General features: G+C 31.6%; 2 protein-coding genes across 2 annotated transcripts in view; one reads left to right on the top strand and one right to left on the bottom strand.

The window, feature by feature from the left end:
• Positions 1–238: 238 nt before the first annotated feature.
• Positions 239–3,196, bottom strand: LOTGIDRAFT_206528 (hypothetical protein). Its single transcript, XM_009057843.1, has 2 exons — positions 2,328–3,196; positions 239–2,207 (listed from the first exon to the last, which is right to left on the bottom strand). The coding sequence occupies exons 1-2, from the start codon at positions 2,657–2,659 to the stop codon at positions 809–811; spliced, it is 1,731 nt and encodes a 576-aa protein (XP_009056091.1). The 5' UTR covers positions 2,660–3,196; the 3' UTR covers positions 239–808.
• A 155-nt stretch (positions 3,197–3,351) lies between these two features.
• LOTGIDRAFT_232790 (hypothetical protein) overlaps positions 3,352–11,649 on the top strand; it is a 10,318-nt gene continuing 2,020 nt past the window's right edge. Inside the window, exons 1-14 of the mRNA XM_009057842.1 lie at positions 3,352–3,397; positions 5,255–5,505; positions 5,830–7,052; positions 7,277–7,403; positions 7,540–7,652; positions 8,024–8,209; positions 8,436–8,564; positions 9,058–9,240; positions 9,472–9,568; positions 9,849–9,972; positions 10,188–10,362; positions 10,611–10,781; positions 11,231–11,340; positions 11,604–11,649. Coding sequence (XP_009056090.1) covers positions 5,991–7,052; positions 7,277–7,403; positions 7,540–7,652; positions 8,024–8,209; positions 8,436–8,564; positions 9,058–9,240; positions 9,472–9,568; positions 9,849–9,972; positions 10,188–10,362; positions 10,611–10,781; positions 11,231–11,340; positions 11,604–11,649 — 2,523 coding nt within the window. The 5' untranslated portion in view covers positions 3,352–3,397; positions 5,255–5,505; positions 5,830–5,990. The remainder of the gene's footprint in view (positions 3,398–5,254; positions 5,506–5,829; positions 7,053–7,276; positions 7,404–7,539; positions 7,653–8,023; positions 8,210–8,435; positions 8,565–9,057; positions 9,241–9,471; positions 9,569–9,848; positions 9,973–10,187; positions 10,363–10,610; positions 10,782–11,230; positions 11,341–11,603) is intronic.

The raw sequence follows: 11,649 nt of genomic DNA, 5'->3' as shown, positions 1-11,649 counted from the left end.
AAAATTCGTACTTTAGTCACTAAAGACTGTTTTATTATTTCTGACAGCTGCCAGTGGGCGTATGTTACCTTGCATCGCAAGCTATCTTTTTTAGTACAGAATAACTTTCCAAATTACATGAAGTCAACATCCTTTGCTTCAATGACCATGTACCACAATATACATGCAAATCTTAAAATCTACACTGGTGATTGTCAGAAACTGCTTTTATCCAAGGGTTAAAAGGAAAACGACAGAATTTGCAATACAAGAACATACATTTAATATCATTTAATTTTCAATTTTCAAATACATAAATAGCACTGGTGACATCAATAAAAATTGTCTTGTTAATCCAAATTTTTATGAAATAAATAATAGTGACATAAAATTATAAGCATATGTTCTAAAAGACTTAGAAGTAAAATAAATGGTACCAATTTTGATTACGTATTTTTATAACCAGTACAGTAAGTCGATCCACAGGACCCATTGACAAAAAGCTTCAAGAATCATGACAACAATTTTCATGAGGCAGTTTGCACCAGATTCAAGATAACAAGAATTTTGTCAAATTCTTTCTTTTTAGTTTTGATCAATTTTTGTACGAGAAGTCAAATTCAATAATTTCTTGGGTTTTTTCCAGGTATTTATTTAAGCAATCATAACATTCAGTTTTAAGCCTATTTTAAGACTATGAATCTTGAAACAAACCAAATGTACTATAATGAATATAATTAGGTATAGTTGTACCTTCAAATCAAATATTAAACAAGACATATATCACAGTTAAACAATAAAACATAGGTGTGAATAACAGCTAATATGATTATCTCTGTTTCTTTCTACCATTCCCCTTCTTCCCTGACTGACTAGTTGAAGCAGATGCTCCTACAATAACATGGCCATCTTGTATCTCTTCTTGACTTAGTTCAGTTGTATTTGACAGCTTCTGTTGGGCTTCAAGATAAAACATCACATCTCTAAGTTGCTCTTTTAAATCTTTGATTTCTTTATCCTTGTTTTCAGTGGTATCTTTAATTTGTGACTCCAATGCGCCAACTCTTTCTTGCCACTGTGATTGATTTTCTCTCAGACATTTATTCATCTGCTTCTCGTCTTGGAGTTCAGTTAAAGCTTTTGTCAACCTTGAATGTAAATTGGAGCATCTCTTTTCTAGGGACTGTTTCTCTTTTGATACTTCTGTTAAAACATAGCCTTTATTGTCTAGTTCCTCCATCTGTGTTGTCCATCTTTTAGACAATTCATCTACCTGTTCCTTATACTGTTTAGTAACTTCTAACATTTGGTCTTCAAAATATAAACGTTGTGAATCAAGCTGTGTGGTCAGTAAATTGGTATACTCTAATGTTAAAGTGTCTAATTTCTCATCTTGTACAATATTTCCCCCTTCATCAACTTCTACCAGTTTCCCATCTGATTTATTCTGAACTAATCTATGTACATAGTTATCTCCTGCATAATCCCAAACTTTATTATTACCAAGTTGCATGGCATATGTATGGTTTGTCTCTTGAAAATGTCTATATGCATGAAGTCCAACATAACGTCCACAACCAACGTGACCACAAATTAAACAAATCCATAAACTTTCATGTGAAGAACATTTCATACAACGATTGTCAACAGTTTCTTCTGGGGTCTGAACATAACGACATACAGGACAACTAGTATCACCCCATTTCTGCAAACAAGACATATGGAATGCATGATTGCACAATACAGTTAATACTCCATCAACAGACTCCTCCATTCTTTCCAAACATACAGGGCAATTGGGTAGTTCTGTTACACCTGGTATAGGTTTGGCTGCACCTTCCGATTCTTTCATAACCTCAACTTGAGATACATAAACTAGATGGCAGATATCTGGTTCTATTGAGTTAAAGGGTCTATTGTTAAAATAACTATAGAATTCATCGCAAGCCTTCTGATTACTGAACTTTAATAAAACCATATACTGATTCGGTTTCTTATCTCGAATTATCTGCATGTGCTCTATACATGAGCTCATTGATGAAGTAAAATTCAACAGGTCATGTATGGTATATGATGCTGGAACAGCCAATATACAAATCATTTCACTTCTCGATACCCCTTCATCAAGTGATGTCAGATGATTATCTTTATAAATGTGAAGAATTCCTTTGGTTAACTCAACACATGGGTTACCAGAATAGAAATGCAAAGTAGTAGTTGGAGTGGGACTATGACTTTTATTCCGGAAAGGTTGGAATATACTGGGTTTGTTGGTTATTTCTCTGGAAACTGAATCCTCTCTGGAATTTGATGATGAATGGTCCATTTCATCATGAGGTTGACTACACGATTTGGCTATGTCAGGATTTGTGTCACCGCTATCACTTTTCCTAACATCTAACGTTTCATTCAGCATCTCTGAAACTTCCATCTCTGACGTGACATAAAACTCCAGACTGATGTCACAATAAGTTCTCTTGCCATGAAATTCACACAACTCTGCCGTGTATTTGTGGTTGATAGGCTTAGAGGAAACAATAGATGCGTAAGATGACTTTTGTTTTTCTGATTGTAACTTTATCTTGTTATCAAATCCTGGAGCACAGTAACGTTTTAATACTTTGGGAATGCTTGTTTCATCAGCTATTTCTAGCCGAAGTAAAACAAGTGAAACCTGCATTTGGTAGCCATTGATCGAAAATGACACTGAATAGCGGATTGTCTTTGAATGCTCGATAAAAGCAGATTGCAAACCATGAAACCAGATACTTGAGTCTTAATTAACTACTAATTCAAAATCCCAACAACAATCGGTACAGTTATTACAATGCAACTGATGTTTTTAGCAGAAATATAAAATTTTGGTGTTAAGATGTACTGAGACGAGTCTCAATGAAAGCATTGGGTATTAGGTTACTTCGTAAACAAAATGTCCATATTCCGCAATTAAGCCGTATATAATGCAATAAGTCTGGATAATCTCGAGTATTTGTTTTACACTTTTCGTAGCTATTAAATTTTATAAAACTAAGGTCATTTATCGTTTGATTTTGTATTGAATACCATAATGTACATTAAATGATAAAGTTTGTGTTGTTATTCGTGATGTTTTGTGTATGATAATAGATAATAGATGATATTCAAATCCTCTTTTAGAAAAAATTGCCAAATTCCATTACGATTGTTGCACACTAAGACCATGGTTGTCCTGAGTAAGTCTGGAAAACAAAGACTGTTTATCTTGTTTCCGTTTCAACCGGAAGTTTTTCTTTTGTGCACATGCGCTTTGGAATGTGTACATTAAAAGAAACAAGATAACCTGATACTGATACTGTCAATCTGTGTATAATTATTGTTATCTCTAAAGTTTCAAAAATTACAACATTTACATTATATATGCATAAATGAAGTTAAGTAGGTAGATATTTCCATATTTTTCTTTGCTGTGTTTTGACTAAGATCTGATGCATTTTGCACTGTAGACGTAGTCTTGTAATGTAAGTATGAGTACGGTAGAGAACCAGTAGGCCTATAGGCTATATTAGTATATAGCATAGGCTAATAATGTATACAAGTACAAAGACTGCTTAGGCCTAGTAGGTCGTACTCATATAAGTTATATGCTTAGACCTACTCCATCTTTTACACTTTCTTACTACTACCCCATAGAACGGCATGTTGGGGGAAAAGGGGGAAACCACAATGGGAGGAACTTGAAACCACTGTAAGCCCATAGAACTATAATATAGTGGTGTAACCTATTTTCGGGGATATAAGGATTCAACACCGAATTTTGTCAAAGTTAAAAAACAAATTTTTTTTTTTATGTCTTAGATGTTTCCTCATATATTCTATAAAATACCGGTAATTATAGTGTGATTTATTGCTAAAAGTCACTGAAACAACGTAAGAATATGGTCCACTTTGTGTTCCATAGAAATTTTCTGCTGACACGGAATCCGCTAGTTGATCACGTGACTTCATTCGCTTGACTACATTCTAGCAGACAACACTTGGAATTCCGATTAACGCTTGGGATTATAAGGAAATTTGGCCAATAAAAAATGGTGACGCTTGGTAATAAGTGAAATCCGCCATTTTATATTTGTCAAAGTATACATTAATACATTTTACATTGCTTGAAACTACTGAATTCATTCTACTAGCTGACATTGTAGAGAAAACCCATGTTTATCAAAACAAACTAATGCGGAGGTCATGGGAGGTTTGCACATGTAAATTATTAATCCTTTCAGGAAATCCACGAAAAATAGGTTTCCACGAAATTAGGTTACTTGACTGTATATTATACCAGAATCTTTATATGGCAGAGGAGCTTACTGGACTCTGCAGTGGGTGGAGTATGTGATGGAAATAACACTCATTCTCAGTAAAACTTTATATACCGGTACAAATAATTACAAATCACATAAATAAAGCGGTCGTACATTCAAAGTAGCTACCAAATAGTATATTAGTCTTAGAGTTTATTAAAATGTACCACAAACACAAGGAAATATTATGGATTAATATATAATTTTTGTAAGTTTGCATTGAAAAGAAACACATTTCTCTCCTGCTCATGTTTATATTTTTGTCAATGCAAAGACATTCTAAGACTAGGAGTACCGGTACTATTGTAATTCCAATTCTCATAAAAATAATGGACAATTTCAAAAAACCTCAAACTTAGTCTCTGACAATAGATGATTAGATGGGTTACTCAATGCAGATATAGCATAAGATAACACTACTGCAGGCTGCACAACATGGAAAATGACCGTCTGACTGAAGACATCATTAACTGGGCCTTAAAGATAAACTCAAAGATAAGCAAATCTGGTAAAGGGGGAAATAAATTAGGAATTTGAGGCTATTTATTTCCCAGAGAATCAATTAAACCCTTCTCATCGCAGTACCTTCGCAAAATTTAGGTGTAGCCCCAATACGAAGGCATCCCCATTGAAAATAGAGCGTATTTTAACTGCCCTAAATAAATTGAGAATCCCACATAAATGAGATATACATTAGAAATGATCATAAGATATTCGTTTGACTAAATATAAAAGTGTAAAATTAAATTGTATTGGCCTAGTTAATTTGTTATTTCCTTGGTAGTTTTTATAATGTTATCTTTATTTAGACTATATCCTGTTATTAATAACCTCCCATTTCATTTGCAAAATTAACATTGACTTGCTTTTTAATTTGAAATTATTTCTTTTCCTCATTTTTCTTTTTTGGTTTTGTTCTCAAACATTAAATATTAGCTTAGTTTTTGTTTCAGCTGAACTATTTTGAATAAGATTGTTGGTTTAAAAAAAGGGATTATATCAACCTAGTGAGATGATTTGATTTCTAAAAAAAATTTATTATTATCGAGAGTGTAGTGTGTATACTTGTTTCATTCCATCTGTCTTCTGTTTGGAGTTTAGTGTTTGAGTACCATCAAGGCATTGTCCAGTGTTAAATATAATAGTACATAGTACACAGAACTAAAACTAAGTTTCTAAAACTATAGACTGTGTAAGTTACATTAGATATCTTGACATTTTAAAATCAAAAAAGGGGAATGAAACTTGTGCTTTTGTGGCAAAATTGCCTTCATTGCTTGCTGCATGCCTCTAAATTAGGGTAATAAGCCCTGGTTCATGTCATAAAAGTTTGTGTTCTGTAAACATAATGTACCCAGTAATGAAAATACATACTAGTATATATGCAGTGACCTTTCACAACACCTGTATCATAACATTTCATATCGTTTATATATTATAGTTAAATAACATCAGTCAATGTTTTATACTCCTTGTATAATTAATATAATAAATGTTTTAAATTTTGATATTTTAGGGTTTTGTTATGTAAAAGTGGTAGAAGCATCAGGAAGTTGTAAAGGATGTATATTATGAAAATTCTTTTGAAATGTATTGTATTACAGTGAGTTATTAACATACAACATGACCTATCATAATAGTTTTACATCATGGTATATTAAACTTTAACCTTTATCCATGGAACTGAAATTAGGACTTAACGTTGAACTGGGTTTTCTCGGCATGTATTGCCGCAGTAGTTTAATTGTGTTGAGTAATATATGTGCAAGATGTTTTTGTCGAAAGAGATTTACTTTAACACGATTATTAGTGATTTTATTGATCATCAGTGTTATAACTACCATTTTTTCAATTTCTTATCTCAATGTTCATTTACGATCAACCAAAAGACGGAAAATCCCACCACTCCCATTGTCCCCATGTCGGGCAAACATTACCGATATGAAAAACCCTTTCAAGAAAATATCACATCATACAAAAGATGTGTTAAGATTTGGTGAAAAAGTGTTGGTGTTGGTTGATTTGCAGTTCTCGAAAGCTGGAACTAAAATAATACGTCTATTAGAGGCTGTCAGAATAGAATATAAAGTTGTATCAACTGGACGTAATTTACCAACATTAACCCACTTAGACGAGGGCAAATTTGCTGTGATTATCTTTGAAAATTTTAATGCATATATTAATATGGATAATTGGAATCGACAGTTATTAGATAAGTATTGTTTAGAATATAATGTGGGTATAATTGGATTTGTACCATCAACAACTGACATGATCACAGAAATAGTACCAGGTTTTCCTTTAACCATGGAATATAATCAAAAATTACAAGACTATAAATTAAATCGCTTTTCTGATGTTTGGAGAGTGACAAAAGCTTCTCAGTTTTATGAGGGGCGTTTACCAGGAGATTGGACTGTGTTTCGGACTAACCATTCAACATACGAACCTTTATCATATTCAAAAAAACAAAGTCAAAAGTTTTCTGTGAGTATAGAAGATGATGATAACAAACCAGTATCACCAGTGATCTATGATAGTGGGAAAATAGACAATATTAAACGTATATTATTTGGCAGTACATTAAGATTTTGGTTACATCGGTTGTTATTATTAGACAGTATATCATATTTATCTCATGGTAAATTAAGTGTATCATTAGATAGGTATATACAGATTGATATAGATGATATATTTGTTGGTAAAGAAGGCATTCGAATGTTAGTTGAAGATGTAGAGGTAATGATATTATTTATTTATTTTCATTTTGTGCTGATATAGCTCTTAAACTTTTCAAGTTATTTTTTTTAACCAATATAAATCTTATTTCAGACAATTTGAATTAGGAATGACATTGATTTTGTAGTTAACTATAGATAATCTTGTCTTTTTAATTTGTCTTGTATTCAATTGCTAGAGTTGTTATCATGTGTATTTTTTGCTTAATTGTGTTTATCTTTTAGGCTTTGGCTCAGAAACAGGAGTTGTTTCAACAGATAATCCCTGGTTTTCATTTTAATCTGGGATTTTCTGGCAGATATTACCTTCATGGTTCTTATGATGAAGATGCTGGAGATAAAAAACTTTTAGGTAAGTTGCTGGAAAATGTTACATCTCATGTTTTGCAAGTTTTGTTTAAGAAACCCACATTGAAGATGAATATACTTTTACACCACATATTGCTTCAGATTTTAACTGATTTTCATATATTTCATTTTTTACACAGAATATAGAGACAAGTTTTGGTGGTTTGGTCATATGTGGAGACATGAACAGGCCCATAAATTTAACGAAGAAGCTCTCACTCTCGCAATGCAGCAGAATAAGAAATTTGCACAGGTAAAAACTTACATTTATATTCTTACAGAAAACTAGTTAAAATGTCATCCTGCATCACTGACATCTTCACAAATTATCGATTTATGAGTGATTGGCCTTGTACTAGAACCTAAGTTTGGCGTTTCCCAAAATGCAACAAATTTGACCTAGTGCTGTTTGCTAATATGTGACCTTTTCAGATAGCACACTTTGTTTATGATTTCAGTAGATTGTATACCTTTTAAACTGTATCCTCATCACATGTTTTGTTTATGATTTCAGTAGAAATTGTATACCTACTTAATTGTATCCTCATCACACGTTTTGATTATGATTTCAGTATAAATGGATACCTTTCAAACAGGATCTTCATTCCATATTTATAATTTCAGGAGAATTTTATACCAGTCAAACAGAACTATGCTGTAGCTCCCCATCATTCAGGTGTTTATCCTGTACATGAAGAATTATATAAAGCCTGGAGAAATGTATGGGATGTGAAAGTTACTAGTACAGAAGAATATCCGAAATTAAATCCTTCCTTGAGAAGAAGAGGGTTTATATATAAAGGAATCATGGTGGGTCATGGTTATTATTGTTATAATATATATCATATTGATATTTCAGATATTTACATCAATTTGAGCTATTAAGTGCTTTTGCAATATCTTAAGATGCTTGAAAAAAGTTGTTCTTCAATCAATTTTGGATACAGTTTTCTTTTTACCAATAGTGTGCCAAGATTGGCATTTTTTTGACTGATTTAACTTTCATATCTGATTTTTGATTATTTTACATCTTCAGGTTTTACCACGACAAACATGTGGACTGTATACTCATACACTGGTGTTGGATGATTATCCTGGTGGTAAAAAAGGATTAGATGATAGTATAAAAGGTGGTGAATTATTTCAGTCTATCCTCTATAATCCTGTAAGTTTTTTATTTCTCATGCTTGCTATTTTCGTAGACCACTGTACCTCTATACTATGTTGGTTTACATCATGTTGGCTTGTCATCAATAATTAGTTTCTGTACTGAAAGTGAATGCAGCTTGTTATATCCTCTTTGTGTATTGAACAACTTTTTACATTAATTTTGGGGGATTTTTTTGAGCAGCCAATCCAACCCGAAAAGGAAAAGAATTTTGAAAATACTAGGGTATGAAAATTACCAAATTGATTAGTCCAGTAGTACAGAAAAAGAAAACGATAGAATTAAGATTTGTTGTAGAATCTAAGAATTTTAATTCACTACAAAAAATTCTTTGGAAAAAATAGGAAACAATAAATATTTTTTCCAAAACACCCATTCTTCTGAGGATAAATACATTAGGGTTGTTGCTACTAGAAATAAATGATTTCACTGTATTTTCTCAATCAGTTTTTGATGTTTGATACAGAGTATATTGACTACTGTTTTTCAGATAACTATATTTATGACTCATCTATCTAACTATGGTAATGATAGGTTAGCTCTATATACTTTTGAAGGTGCATTAAAGTTCTTGAAATGTTGGACCAATTTTAATCTAAAATCTCTACCTCCACTTCAATTGGCTTTAAAATATTTTGAAATGTTCCCTGAAGAACGAGATCCAATATGGCAGGTGAGAGCATTGTTTTTAAATCTTAAATCTGTGCTAGAGATTGTATACCTCAAAATATTTATAGATTTCTGTAGTTGAAAAATATAGAGTGTAGTGGTAATCATCATTGGTTTCATTCATTCATTGTTAATTTCCATGTTTTGAAAGAATTTTTTTGTGTTTTGTAAGTAATTTAAGCAATATTGCTTTCATTCTTTTATGATTTGTTATTATTTATATTTTTTATTGCAGAATCCATGTAATTATAAAAGACATCTTGTGATATGGTCTGCTAATAAAACATGTGAAAAGTTACCTAGTTTTATGGTAGTAGGACCACAGAAAACAGGTTGGATTAGATTTATTTTATAGACTTTTATATATTTGGAAAGATTAGTAGAATTTTTAGAAGAGATCTGTTTGCCATTTCGTGATATCATGCATTCTCAAGAACTAAACAAAACTGAAATGGATATATTTCAGCGAGTTTATTGTCTTTGTAGAATGGATGTCTGAATCAACCTCAAATCTAGATCAATTGATACAGTCACTTGCAGTGACAACAGTTTTATTTATTTTCAATATTAAAATTAAATTTGTTTTTGAATTTGTCTAATATTGTTTTATAGGAACCACAGCTTTATATACATTCTTAGCCATGCATCCAGGTATAGTTAGTAATTATAATAGTCCAGATACATTTGAAGAAGTCCAGTTTTTTAATGGTAATAATTATTATAAAGGTTTAGACTGGTGAGTGGTTATTTGTATCTTATCTTAAAAGTTAGTATGAAAAATGAAAATGGTTTGCAATATATGTTTTTTCTATTTGAAGTAAACTTGCCATTTTCATCTTTACATGTTTTGTTCATAAATATATTAAGTAAAGTGCTCAATTAGCATTATTAGTGAAAATTGTTGTGTCATTTTTGTAAATGTTTCTCCTGACATTGAGTTTTCTTTTTAAGGTATCTTGAATTCTTTCCTGATCCTTCCAACTCTACCTCACCAATAATCTTTGAAAAAAGTGCAACATATTTTGACAATGAAGTGGTACCACAGCGAGCATTTTCTCTACTTCCTAAAGCTAGAATTATCTGTATATTACTCAACCCTGCGAAAAGAGCTTATTCTTGGTATCAGGTAAGTTACATTTCTAACTTTAGAAATACATTTTTGTGATTCTGAAATAAAGATAGTTTTTAAAGACTTTTAAACTACTTCCATGTACCTTGACATTTCTGTAATTAATTATGAGTTCACACACCTTTTGGTTACCTTCTTGTATTCCATTTGATTATTTATAAATCTATTAAACCTATAAAACATGTTTTCATAATGTACCATATGTCATTTTGATAAATCTATTTGAATATATACTTATCTAACAGCATATGAGATCCCATGACGATCCCACGGCATTAAGTTACAGTTTTTATGATGTTATATCAGCAAGTGATATAGCTCCTAGAAAATTACGAGATCTAAGAAATCGGTGTTTAAACCCAGGAATGTATGCCCAACATTTAGTTAGATGGCTAGATTATTATCAACCTTCACAGGTAAGAAGATCCTCTTTTGTAGGGAAGCAAATTCATTCCCCCTGTCATTGAGGTTGGAAGCCCTTCATAGCGGGTGCTGACATGAGAAATGTGCCTACAAATATAGCACTATCAACTGAGGCTTTGTCTGTTGAAGGCTGTGCATATTAAGGACCTTCAACAGTAGGAATTCAAAAAGCCTCTGTTCTGGCAATGTTACCTTATTTCTCACTGCATGTTGTTTGCACAATAACAAAGATTGCCATAAAACACCAATTTATTACATTTTCTGAATCAAATGCTTGTTAGAGTCGACTCACTTTGCACCAAATATTATCTTAAAAATTGCTTTAAGATGGACTTAATTATCAGTCTTATGGAATTGAAATAAAATCTTTGTATTTTTTTAAAAAAAATCAATTCATTACTGATTATTTATGTATATATTATGTAATATTTTACTGTGATAGATCTTTATTATTGATGGTGAACAGCTCAAAAATGATCCTATTAATGTCATGCATAGAGTTCAGAGGTTTTTACAAGTTGAAAAGTATTATGATTACAGTCAGCATCTCAGGTAAATTTCACTGTACCTTTCTACATTAACTGCTTTAATTTAGGTATCTTAGCTTTGTTTTTAATAGACAATAACTGACACCCTGAGATATTCAAAGTTAATCTACCATATTCCTTAAATATGAATTTTCTCCATCATTGAAATTTCAAGTTGCAAAAGCATAACTCAAGTTTCAACACAATTGAATCTAGAAAGCAATACATTTAATGATAGTTTTAACTAATTTTATCTTGTTAAAGACTAATGANACTATTTTTTTGTAGGTATGATCCTAAGAAAGGGTTTTTCTGTGAAGTATTGAGTAATAAT

Source organism: Lottia gigantea, assembly GCF_000327385.1.
Source record: "Lottia gigantea unplaced genomic scaffold LOTGIsca_31, whole genome shotgun sequence".
NCBI lineage: Eukaryota > Metazoa > Mollusca > Gastropoda > Lottiidae > Lottia > Lottia gigantea.
This window is presented reverse-complemented; position numbering and strand designations above follow the sequence as displayed.